The sequence below is a fragment of the Syngnathoides biaculeatus genome, chromosome 8, assembly GCF_019802595.1.
Source record: "Syngnathoides biaculeatus isolate LvHL_M chromosome 8, ASM1980259v1, whole genome shotgun sequence".
Taxonomy (NCBI): Eukaryota; Metazoa; Chordata; class Actinopteri; order Syngnathiformes; family Syngnathidae; genus Syngnathoides; species Syngnathoides biaculeatus.
Window position 1 is genome coordinate 22,485,521 of NC_084647.1, and position 13,437 is coordinate 22,498,957.

General features: G+C 42.0%; 1 protein-coding gene and 1 long non-coding RNA gene across 7 annotated transcripts in view; one reads left to right on the forward strand and one right to left on the reverse strand.

Moving 5' to 3' along the window:
* The window catches only part of picalmb (phosphatidylinositol binding clathrin assembly protein b), a 28,440-nt gene extending 21,436 nt beyond the window's left edge, over window positions 1-7,004 (reverse strand). The window contains exon 1 of one of the 6 annotated variants that reach the window (XM_061826971.1): window positions 6,087-6,997. In XM_061826971.1, coding sequence (XP_061682955.1) covers window positions 6,087-6,216 — 130 coding nt within the window. In that variant the 5' untranslated portion in view covers window positions 6,217-6,997. Of the gene's footprint in view, window positions 1-6,086 lie in introns of all 6 variants that reach the window. The other 5 variants (XM_061826972.1, XM_061826973.1, XM_061826974.1 and 2 more) reach the window with 5 other exon arrangements.
* LOC133504581 (uncharacterized) lies at window positions 1,695-2,686 on the forward strand. The gene is made up of 2 exons (XR_009796032.1): window positions 1,695-2,106; window positions 2,404-2,686. It is a non-coding gene; the product is annotated as an uncharacterized LOC133504581 (long non-coding RNA).
* Window positions 7,005-13,437: the final 6,433 nt, after the last annotated feature.

The following is a 13,437-nucleotide window of genomic DNA, read 5'->3' on the forward strand; positions in this document are numbered from 1 at the left end:
AAGAGGAAACCGGAATACCCGGAGAAAAACGACGCAAGGCATGGGGAGAACATAAACTCCACACAGACAGGGCCGGGATTTGAACCCTAGTCTTCAGAACTGTGAAGCAGATGTGCTAACCAGTCACTCACTGTGAAACTATATTCTAAAAAAATGATAATGATAGGCTTAAACACAATATATTGCGAGAGCAAGAGCAATGGATAAAATAATGTAGAAACAGCATAAAACTGTAACAACTGTCATAAAAATGTGCAATATAGAGGGATCAAAGACTATGATATAGTGGATGCTTACTGTACCCATACATGATGATAAAAGGCAGGTACTCATTATTGCTGGGACTCGTTTCCATGGCGTGCAACCCAGGACTTGCATAGACTCAAGGGTAAAATTATCTATTATTTTAGTTTTTTTGCATATTTGTATTCATTTTTAATTTAATGCCGACAACATGTTCTAAAAAAGCTGGGATCAAGCCATGTCCACCTCTGTTACAACATCTTCCCTTTTAACAGCACTCAATGTGTGTGCAACGACTTCTCAGGATTCTCTGAATCTTCTGGTACGGATTGTAGATAATTATAATCCCTCAATTTCTTACAATTGTGCCTTGAGAAACCAAGTAATGACTATACAGTGCAGTGAAAAAGTATTGCCCCCCTAAAAATATTTTATATATATATATATATATATATATATATATAATATATATATATATATAATTATTTTTTTTTCCACAGAATTTTCCAAGTTTAAGATTTAAGACCCAACAAATGTAAATGGACAAATATAAACCAAGTAAACCTAAAATGATGTTTTTAAATGATTTCATTTGGGAGGAAAAAAAATAGTGTTATTTGGCCTTGTGAGAAAAAGTAATGACCGCCTGAAACTAATAACTGCTTGAGCCATCCTTATCACCAACCAATGAAATTAAGCCAAATCTATCCAGCAATGTGTCTTTCACATCTGTATGTTATTATTTGTTGCCCCACTCACTTTTGCTGGCAGAATTGTTGGAATTCAACAAAAAATTGAGGGTTTCAGAAATGTAACTGCCTTTTTAAGGTCATGCCACTGCATTTCAATCAGATTCAAGTCTCTGCTTCGACTGGGCCACTCGGAAAACTTTTTTTACTTCAATCCATTGAAAAGTTGACTTGCTCGGGTTTTTTTTTTTGGTTCGTTATCTTGTTACAGAACCCAAGTGCACTCCAGCTTGAGGTCAAAAACTAATGCGTGAATATTCAGGTTTTTATGTTAAAAGAGCAAAATCCATGGTTCCATTAATCACAGGAAGTTGTCCAGGTCCTGAGAAGAAAAACAGCACAAGACCATTGTACTCCCACCACAATGTTCGACTGTTGGTGTGATGCTCTTTTTCCTGAAATGCTGTATTATTACATTTAAACCAGATGTAACAAGACACATAATCCTACCATACCTTGAGAAAAAGACCTTTACAGACTAATGTCAATGACTTTAGTTTTTCGACTGTTATGGAATTTCATTTTATTTTGTCATGATCTTAATGTAAAGCTATAAGGGAAAGACCAGTTTGTGCATGAAATGCATACAAATAGAGCCCTCAAAACCAAGCTCGCTTTATTCTCAAAGCAAATGTCAAACAAGACATTTGTTCATTTACCCATAATGGCTATGCTGAAAGATGTTCCTTGATGTGTAAAAAAAAAAAAAAAAAAGGAAAATAAAATCCAGGAAATCACTTGATTGATGAGAATTCTGTCATCGGTTCTTTGATTTTGGAAAAATTGACAAGTCACTTCAGCTGGTGTCATCTCTCCTCACACAAGACCTTGAAATGTGCCATGGGAGCTGCAGATGGAACTGATTGAGCTCCAATGTCATAATGTCTTAAAAGAGAAGTTAAACTCTCAAAGTGATTGAGTTTTATGCTTCATTAAGAACACAAAAACTTCCAAAAATCCAGAAGGTGGCACATAGGGGGCTGGTGGTGTTTGGCTTTACGTGTGTGAAGAGGCTGTGATGAACACCGACAAAACATTCTACAGCGCAGCTGAGTGATGTACACCTCACGTGTCATGAGAAATACCACGACTAACACCAAACTTTGATGCACAGGTAAAAAAAAAAAAAAAAAAGTGATTAACAAAAAGTATTAACACAACAGTGTCTTTTTTTAAATATATGTAAGCATCTGGTACTGTCTTGGTCCACCTGTCAAATTTTAAAAGCCAAAAAGTTTGCCCACCCCTGATCTAATGCATAGCGAGCATCGCTGTCAATGTTAGATCACTGGCAAGCAGTCATTCTTTGGTCAAAACTCCAAGAGACAATGCAATCATTGACATTTTACTAATGTCATTATGCAAAGCAAACTTTAACATAATCTTGTCTTGTTTATTCCCCCCCTCCTAGATGGCCATTTGAGCCAGGACAGGAAGCAAGACAGTGGCCAGCTGTGCTTATCTACATGGTTTTGCACAGTAAACATTCTGAACACATACCACATATGAGTTTGGGGGCTTTTTTTTTTTTTTATTTAAGGCTAACACTGTGTAATACTGAGGGACAAAATAGCACAAACACTGATCATTTGGTAGAAGCCAGCAGCTGGACAAGGGTCATCGTTTATTTAACTCTCCTGAGAGCGTTGCAATCCTGTGTAACATTGCATTAAAATTTGGAACACTACGTACAGTACATGAGGACAAGCAAAGATGCATAGTTGAAAGGAGTTATGTCATGCTTAAATGACTTCATAGTGTGGCTCAACTTTGTAACAGACTGGCTCCAATCAGTCTCTCACCATTTAGAAGCTCCAAAGAGAAGAGGCAATGTGTTGCAATAATTTTCATGGGCGTGTTGACACGATCGGAAAAATTCTCATTGTGCTTTATTTTACCTGGCCCATGTTTTTCTCAGCAGTCCCATGTATTGTGTGGCGGCTGTTCATAGGGGCTAATACTGTACAAGTCTTACACAAAGGGATATTTAAAAAAATAAAAAGACAAAAGCACATTAATGATTGACAGTAGTGTGTGACCCCCCCCGCCCCCACCCACCAGAATCATTAGCTTCCGAGATCATTAGCTCGCGAGCTAACGCACATAATCCAGTTTGCCCTTGGTTCACTGTTAGCAGCCCCACATATTTGCAGATTTTGCTCTCCCAGTGTTGTTCTTGTGTGACTTGTCCAATAAAGTGCACTTAAAGACACGGATTACCCTGTTTACATGTATGTTAGCATGTGTTTTAGCATGTATGTATTATATAATTTGATGACGGTCATGAGGCAGTGAGGAAGAATTGCATTTTACATCTATAAACTGAAGCATCTTACATTGCCCGTGTAGGCAGGTAATTACAGTCAATTTTGGTCACACTCACGGTGTCAGATGTAAATTAAAATTATCACACCACAACATACAGAATAGAATAACTAACAAATAATAAAACAAAAAGAATTATTCAAGAAATAATTGAAAACACATGCACTTTAAACACTATGTACATCCTCCCAGCATGCTTTGCACTCCTTAGTGCCGCAAAGCATGCTGGGAGGATGTAAATCTTGTGGGGAACCCGGTCAGAGGGAGCCTACCGACCCTGCCCCCAAGACCAAGCACTGAAGCAATCCAATCAGTCCCCAACATAGGGGTCAGGGGACCAGACCAAAACCACCCAAAATTTGTGTGAGCGAGGATTTGGGGACCCCTTTGACACAGTACTGTTGAATTTTCTTTCTATGGTCCCAAGGTGAACTTTATAATACTGTGAAGACTTTGCCACTCTCCTCATTCAGACTGGGAATGGCTGATCAACCCATATGATATAACATGACCTCCTTTAAATAGTAATGAAGAAATACTGTGCAGAATTCATGTTTTCTGTTCACTGATAACAGTCGCTGCCAACAAACAGTAAATCATACATGTCCTGCCCCACTTCTTCCCCTCTCATATCATTTTTAACATCCGCTTGTTGGCCAAGGGATGCAAGTCAACACTGCTCAACCAACTTTAAATTTTTTTCTTTTTTTTTACAACCCCGATTGTTCACTGCACAGATCAGGTTGACAGGGTAAGTGGGCCTTCTTTCTTTTTGCCATTCTATATCTGACTCCTCAAAGTAAGACTGGGTAACTAACCTTCACGGACGCAACTGCAAGAGTCTGAGTGACTTGATCGCATAGAGAACAAGAGCAAGGAGGATGAATATGGTATGGCATGTGACAGTGTGCACCCCATTTTTGGTGGGGCTTTTCATGAGACTTAAACTTGTAACAGTAATTGTGATTCATACCAAGGGAAATGACTTGCCTTGCGTCAGTCAGCGTGATACAAAAAGATAACTCCGAGGGAAATAAATCATGTTATGTGTGGGCTCAAAGTGCAAAGTATAACTCGGGATCACACTAAATGTAATGAGAAAATAATGCACAGGGTGTGCCAAAAGTAGGTAAACACTTGAAAATGGGATTCCACTATAGCTGTATTTATAAATTACAATTGCATTGATCAAACTGTTCAAACTTATAAATGCTTAAAATGTCCTTTAATATTGTAACAGTCTAGATTGCAAGAAAACACAACAACCGCATCAATATGAATAAACCTTCCAAGATTATATTTTAGTGTATCAAGGAAGGTTTGGGGGTTTCAACAAAAGTGTGAGGGGTGAATGTAATCTTTAGAGTTTCAAGACAGGATTAGGGTTTAGAAAGTAGGGTTAGGATCTAAAAGTAAGGTTTTACCCAGGGTTAAGGTTCCAAAATCGCTGTTTCCGGTCACAGTTCCAGTTTCAATTTACTTGGGGTTTAAAAATCAGAGCTTCTAGAAAGGGCTGGGGTTTCAAAATAAAGTTTTATGTTATTAGGATTAATGGAACATCTATAGTTTCAAAACAGGTACGGGTTTCAAGTAAGGGTTCAGCTTTTTAATTCCCAAGTTTCAAGCAGGGGTCAGGGATCCAACACAGACTTAATGGAAGACTGAGTGCTTCAAAATAAGGTTCCGAGGCAGGATATGGGTTTTGAAGGCAGGATTATGGTATCAAATTGGGGTTTCTACTGGCCTAATTTAGGATTGCGATAGATTTGAAATCAAAGTTTCAAGCAATAGCTGTGCTTCCAAAACAGGGTTGAAAGTCAAGTGATGAAATTTTGTGGAAGGTTTCAAGTCAGAATTGGAGTTGTTGGGGCTTCAAGCCTAGTCAGGGTTTGCAGTTGTGTTGCCATCGTCAAGAACCTAAAAGTAGCATTGAGCCCCTTCCTTACTTCCAGCTATCCATCGATCTTTTTCTTTACATCCATCTTCAAGCAGCTTTCTTCCAGTCTTTATTCTACGTCCTTTCAACAAGTAAATTTAACAAGTGTATACACACATTTGGTGCACTATACATTTATATAGTTAATATGTATATTGCGTGCATTTGTGAGTCAAATGTTTTTTAGCACGGCACTTTTTCAAGACGGCTTTTTAGATTATCTGATAGCAAGTCTAGCTGTAAAATAGTCTTCCTCGGGCCGGAGGTTTTACGCCACCACCTTGCTCTAACTCGAGGAGCCACCTGAGCGGCACAACAGGTGTGCCACCTGCCAACTACACAAAAAAAAAACAGGACTGATAGGATATTAGTAAAAACAACAACGAATATTAGGAATGAATATGCATCCATTGAATGACGACAGAGATTAAAATTAGTAACGTTTAATGGCAATAATAACACTGTCAACTGGGGGCCCTCACTCATACATTGTATGCTGTTTGCATCTACTCCAACAACTACTATAGTCTGCTTCAAATGCGAGCCAATAGCTACAACATACCAAATAAAAAAAACCCCTCAATTTATCGACATCAGACAGCTCAAATCTACATTTAATAGTTTGTAGAAATCATTTAAGCGAGGAGCTTGATCTTAATTTCATGTATTCAACGTAAAATGTACCGGAGCTAGCGTTAGCATGTTAGCGGATAGTCGGGCTTTGAGGCCTTGTCGCTCAAACACAGCCGCCATAACACCACTCGTGGGGGCTTTAAATGTCAGTAGTTTGCTTTTAAGAATAACATTAAAGAGAGACATTGAAGCATACTCACAGTCCAAATGCTTCTTCTTCGGGCCCATTATTTCGTGCGTGGTGGCCTTGCATACTGTTTTGGACACGGCAGATCCCGTTACGCTGTGCTGGGCTGCCGTTATCCGGTCTGTAATGCTTTGCCCCGACATCTTCGCTCACTCGCCCCGACACCCAAAAAAATTAGGCAAGGAAGGGGGGAAAATAAAAGCACACTTGCCGGCGTTTATATTCTTCAGTGAGCCCCGGCGGAAGGAGAGCAAAACGTCCACCTCCTTATGAAACCTGGCCGGACTCCTCCTTGCCTCTCCCACAGCGGGACTTCGTATGAAATCAGAGCTGAAGCTAGTCGGTTATAATAATAATCAGGAGGCGGCAACAACAAATGTTCACAATGTGTCGTTGCGCCGCGAGCTGGCCGTCACACATTCAGGGGTTGCGGTGTTTGCGCTCATCCGCCGCGGCTCTCGCGCTAGCTTTCATCCCGCTGTGGAACACTCGAGCCTCGCCAGCCAGCCTACCGCCGCTCCGCCTCCCGGTGTCGCCGTCGCCGATGCAGCGCAATAGAAGGAAGGAAGGAAGGAAGAAGGACGCGGACGGGCCCGAGGTGGGGGGAAATGGCGGAACTTGTTCGAACACGACGCCCTGCTGACCCTGGATCAGATGGGACGCTGCTGGGCTTAATTAGTCTGTTGTGACGCAGGTGCACGTTGACTGATCTCAGTCAAGCTAATGAAGGGTATGAGGACCGGTCGGGGACACATTTAATATTTTCTTTCGTAAACTGGAGTGCACTCTTCTCACACTATTAATTGATTTTTCCCGCAGACATACACTAATGAAACTTTCTCACATGCGCTACTGAAACACTGATACAGACCTCTGAAAAGCGCTGGTGCTCACCTGATTTTTGTCATTTCTTATTGGTGAAACGCTCACGCACGATTGAAACACTCATACACAATTCAAAGGTTTTTGTTGTAGGTACTTACACAATTTTACTAATTTTTTTTCAACTTATTAACCCATCGATTTTCTACAACTTGCCCCCCTAATCTATTCAATTGCAAAATTAAGTTTATATATATATATATATTGTGTAGCCGAACAGAATACGGCAAAAGTTGTAGAAAATCGATGGGTGGATAAGTTAAAAAAAAAAAAAACATTGTGTAAATACATGACACAAATGGAACATATAAGGAAAGTGGAAGAAGCCAGATGCATGGATACATAAAGAGGTAGAGTGAATAAATAACAAGTGGAGTAAATACACTAGATGTATGACTTTGGCACAGGCACCGTGGGTTCAATTCTCGCTCAGCAATGGTGTCAATATTTGCCCTGAGACTGACTAGCAACCAGTATAGAGTTCGTCCACCTTTCGCCCAAAGTTCGCTGGGTTAGGCTGCGGCACGCCCGCAACCTTTGTGAGGATGAGCGGCTTGAAAAATGGATTTATGGATAGGTGAACGGAAAGTTTGTTGTTTTTTTTTTCAGAAAATATTCGAACTGTAAATAAATTGTAATCCTGATGATGATGACGTTTCTGTTTTCAATACTCCATCACTTTTTCAAGGTGCTGATGCAACACGCACTGCAGACAGTTTACACGAAAAAAAAATCATGGAACATTCAAAGAAAATACACTTATTGTTTATTTAAGTAGCGAACCATAAAACTAGCCTCAAACATCCGCTTCAGCTGTGACCTTTGAACCCAGAAATGCAGAGTGGGGGCTGCCGCTGTGGTGCAGTGAGATATGGTGAACACAGAGGGGCAGCATAATACCATATGTAGACTACTGTTAAACGATCACTTTCTCTGTAAAATTTCAGTTGCAACTTTGTGCTTAAAACCTCTGTATTTTAAAATGCATTATCCATTTCATTCGTCCATACATATGAAGTTGAAGCCAAAAGTTCACCTACACTGTGCAAAAACACATTTAATTTTTTTTGTCTCCCTGTTTGAAGTCAAATAAGACAAAAAAAAAAACAATGTCCAGGGGTCAATCAGTATACCCACACATGGTCGGCGCCTCTCACCGTAAGTAACTCCAGAGTGGAAGTGAGTCCAACCCCTCTCAAAAGGAACGGTACCAGAGCCCGAGTCGTCTGTGAGGGCAAGTCCGACTATATTTCGTCGGAACTTCTTGACCTTGCGCACCAGCTGGGGCTTCTTCCCTGCCTGCCTGAGGTGACATTCCACGTCCCTAGAGCCAACTTTTGTATCCGGGGATCGACTCTCCAAGGTCCCTCCTTTGACCAACGCCCAGTTTGGATTGCACTCAACCCCTATGACCCCTCCCAATGTTGGTGAGCCCATGAGAAGGGGGACCTGCGTTCCTCTTTTGGTCCCTAGGGTGCAGGCCCATCCAGCATCACTTGCCTTCAAGCCCGACCTCCAGGCTTGGCTCCAGGGGCCCCCCCGGTGATCCTTGTCCAGGCAAGGGAACCCTTGATCAATTTACATTTTTTATCATAGGACTCTTATAGCCGTGCTTTGTCAGGTCCTTCACCTAGGACCTGTTTGTCATGGGTGATCCTACATGGGGCATGAAGCCCCAGACAACTTAGCTCCTAGGATCACTGGGATACTCAAACCCTTCCACCACGATAAGGTGATGGTTTCCAGAAGGGGGTTATTTTTCACAATTTCAAGAATAAAGGTATGTCCAAGGATGAAGATTTAATGCCAAGTTTGGCCAAAGCAAAGTGTACTGACATGATTGTGATTAGCACCTGTGTAGAGTTTCCATTCCTTCACTCTTTCTCCCACATTCCAAAAATATGCATGTTAGGTTCACTGAAGACTCCAAATTGTTATTAGGTGTGAAGAGCGATGTAGCTGGGAGAGGTTTGCATTAAAGCAATTCATTTGTAATTGTTGGGCAATTTTCCAAACTGTCATTGAACGGATAATGAACAGTTGCCTCACAGACAACCAATCAGAGAGAAGATGAGACAGACCAAAGCAAAATAAATAAATAAATACAAATGTAAAAAAATCACAAGCACAAGCTGGAAGAACCCCCCCCCCCCCAAAAAAAAAACCCTGTATTTTATATAGTGTATAAAAATACACATACATCCACACGCAGCTCGTGAACTGTTTGCTACGGCTCTGGGTGTGAAAGAGTGTGAATGGTTTCTTGTCTGGATGTGGCATGCATTTGACTGGCAACCAGTCCAAGGTGCAGTCTGCCTCTTATCCCAAATTAGCTTGGATGCTTCAGCTAACCCGCCACCTTAATGAGGACAAATGCGCCAGAACATCGATGAATGTTGATATCAGTTTTTCATACTTTTGTGCCCCACTTGAGCTCTACAAAACATAGAGAGCATCAATAAACCATTTATGTTGCTACCCACATACTTCCAAACTCTTCCCTTCTGTTGAGGTGAAACAAAAAACATGAAAAAAAAGGCTTCTGGCTTTTGGAATCACAAGTCACTGAGGGTTGAATCCCAGCAGGGCCTTTGATGAGCGGTTCACTTCCCCGCTTCGTTCAAACCAGTGCGTCAGATTACCGCCTTACTCTCATGGGTTTTGTGGCTGTTTCAGCTCCATCAGATAGAAGCAGCTCTATCTGGCACATCTTGAAAGTGGCGGTGGGTCGTGGGCATTGAAAGGTCTCAGAGCGCAACGGAGCGTCAACTGACAAGTCGAGTTCACCCAGGTGCAAAATGGATGCACGAGCATCCTGAGTGAGGAAAAAACACTGAAACCTCCAAGCTCGAACATGAAGACGAACGTGGGTGATATTGATGGAATATGATTTTTTTTCTACAGGGATGAATCAGAACAGAAACTCTCATCTACCTCCTTGTGCCTGTGTGGGGTTTCTCACAATCCAAAACCATGTACCTTGGGTTTATTGAAGACTAAATTCCCCTTGGGTGTGAATGGCCGTTTGTTTATATGTGCCCGGCGACCGTCTGGTGACCAGCCCAGCGTATACCCCGCCTCTCACCCGGGTCAGCTGGGGTAAGCTTCGGTTCACACGTGACCATCGTGAGGATAAACAATAAAGAGAATGGTGTGATGGACAGGAAACTAAAAGTAAACCAAATTGAAGACTACAGATTATCATTAGGTGTGTATGGTTGTTTGTCTGTGTCCTGCGATTGTCACGAACCAACGGTGAATGGGAAGACCTAAATGCAGGACTCCATGACGAGGACATGATGTTCAGTGGGTTTTATTATAAACGAAAGTTATGCACGACATCACAGTCCAAGAAGGCAGGATCCAAAACACAAGAAACAATGTCCGATAACTATGAGTCAACTAAAGACCATAACCAAAAGTGTGATTGGACTATGATGGCGCAGAGGAGAAGTAACCCTGGATGCGGGAAAGCATACTCAACAAACCGGCAAAAACCAGTGACAAAACCCCAATTTAAACACATTGTCTTATCACAGTGCCTCATGTGACACAGCTGTGACCAGCGACAGGTGTCGGAGATGAAACCGCTCGGAGCGGTGGACAGGCCACGCCCCTCTTGGCCGTGGTCCAGCCTTGCTCATGACAGCGATTGAATGTTTGAAATAAGTTGTTGTCTTGGTTCTAAAAGGGTATTACAAATAAGGCTAATAGCACGGTGTGCAACAGACCGGGATTTACAGTAGATGTGTCAAGAAACTCGTCTATCTGAAAGATGAACCCAATAGTATAGCGCATGGCTATACACTGACTAAATACGTCATTTGCTTTGTAGGAGTTGTAAAATTAGAAAGATGCTAACAGCTCACAAGGTGTATTCATTTCATGACTTTGGGGCCATTTGATCCCATTCGGAGCTCAGTGCCACTCGTTTGCTTCGAAGTGCCTCATATTTGATTTCAGCTCTACCTCATTGCAACAGTCGCAGGCTTCATCAGAAATTCCAAAATACATGAGAGGCTGACACGTGAGCCCATTCCCAGGACGAGTCAAATGATGGAAGACCTGTTTAGAAGAGTGGGTCAACACTGACATCAGCATGAAGGAGGATGAAGAAGTCAACACAGCAAGCTAATAAAAGTCTCTGTTTTGTCATGAATCAGATAAGAGTGAATATTACTTTCCTGGGCACAATTGTAGCTGTCATAAGACTTTTTTTTTTTTTTTTTTAACTGTTCAGGCAAAGTAACATTCCAGCCAGGTTTTAAAGAAGCCAACCATCATGGGCTATAATCCAATAAAACTAAATTAAAGGACACATGGAAGTGGAAATAAAGTCAAAGTCCTGCTTCACACCTTTTAATTGTACAGTGGTGCCTTGAGATATGAGTGATCCAACTTGTAAGTTTTTCAAGATGCAGTGCCTTTTGAAAGTATTCAGCACCCTTGAACTTTCCAACCTTTTGCCACATTTCAGGCTTCAAAGATATAAAATTATTTTTTTTTTGTCAGGAATCAACAACAAGTGGGACACAATCGTGAGGTGGAACATAATTTATTGGGTATTTTGAACTTTTCTAACAAATAAAAAACTAATAGCAATATTATTTGGCCCCCTTGCATGAATACTTTGTACCGCCACCTTTAGCTGCAATTCCAGCTGCAAGTCACTTGGGGTATGTCTCTATCAGTTTAGCACATGGAGAGACTGCAATTCTTGCCCATTCTTCCTTGCAAGACAGTTCAAGCTCAGTGAGGTTGGATGGAGAGCGTTTGTGACCAGCAGTCTTCAACTCTGCCCACAGATTCTCGATTGGATTCAGGTCTGGACTTTGACTTGGCCATACTAACACCTGGATACGTTTATTTGCGAACCATCCCATTGTAGATTTGGCTTTATGTTTTGGATCATTGTCCTGTTGGAAGATATGTCTCCGTCCCAGTCTCAGGTCTTTTGCAGACTGCAACAGGATTTCTTCCAGATTCGGTCCTGTATTTGGCTCCATTCATCTTCCCATCAATTTGAACCATCCTCCCTGTCCCCGCTGAAGAAAAGCAGCTCCAATCCATGAGGCTGCCACCACCATGTTTGAGAGTGGGGATGGTGTGTTCAGGATGATGAGCTGTGTTGCTTTTATGTCAAACATATCAATTTGCATTCTGGCCAAAAAGTTAAATTTTTGTTTTCATCTGACCAGAGCACCTTCTTCCACATGTTTGGTGTGTCTCCCAGGTGGCTTGTGACAAAATTTAAACGAGAATTTTTATGGATATCTCTGAGAAATGGCTTTCTTCTTGCCACTCTCCCATAAAGGCCACATTTGTGCAGTCTACGATGATTGTTGTCTTATGGACAGACTCTCCCACCACAGCTGTAGATCTCTGCAGCTCATCCAGAGTAATCATGGGCCTCTTGGCTCCATTTCTGATCAGTCTTCCCCTCGTTCGAGGTGAAAGTTTAGAGGGACGGCCGGGTCTTGGTAGATTTGCATTGGAGACAGCCCTTCAACTGCCAAATATGTTTGTTCATATGCTCTGCACTCGTGTCTGTTGCCAACTATCGTCTTAACATATGTGTGCTGTTGTGAATATGGTTTAAAGCATTTTAATTTTTTGTGTCTCTTTTATGTGGCGAGACACACACAAAACAACTCAGAACAAGGAGCCGAATTCTGGATGAAGCCACTCCAGTTAAGGTAGCTCCTTTGTCCGCTAGGCCATTAGCTCGTGGGATAGCAAATGTGATAAATACTGTAGTTAACTTCCCAAAAGTGTCTGTTACATGGCTCATTACTCGATGCATGGAGCAAGGCTGTGGCGTATTGGACAGAGGCAACACCGATCTGTCACTAGACTACGAGCCCACTAGTGGCTATTAATTAGTGGGCTAATATGCACTAGCCTAGCTGCTCATAGCAGGGCACTTTGCAGTGGATCCATTCAACTCACCCTGGTTCACCAGAAGAGGGACACTAGCCCAGGTAACACTTCAGAGGATGCAGTTTTCAGTTTGTAGCCATTGCTCGATTGATAATGACACGCCATAGTTTTTTGTTGCAGAAGAAAATGAGCGCAAAGTGCTATGGCTCTTCCACCATTACGCTACCATATCAAAAGATGACTGGGTAAGCGCATGACAGAAAGGCAGAGGACAAAAGTGGAAAATGAACTCCACATTTCCACTTTTCCTTGTGCCATGCTGAATGCACAGTACAGTGTAAGCCTAGGAGAGCCTTTTAGTGAGGAAAGACAGCTTTGCATCGGACCAGGAGCTGACTATTATGCTAATGGCGGTGGCTGATGACAGCTTAATTCCTGGGCAAGCCCCCCAACTCATATACTACTTCCCCACCCCTAGTGAGGCCCGCCGTTTGTGCCAGCTGACAGGTGATGATCAGAAGCAGCAGAGGCGAGTGGGAAACCTCGCAGCCAGCTCTGGTTTCTGGGCTCCGTGAAAAGATTTGTTGAAGCGGTTTCAGATC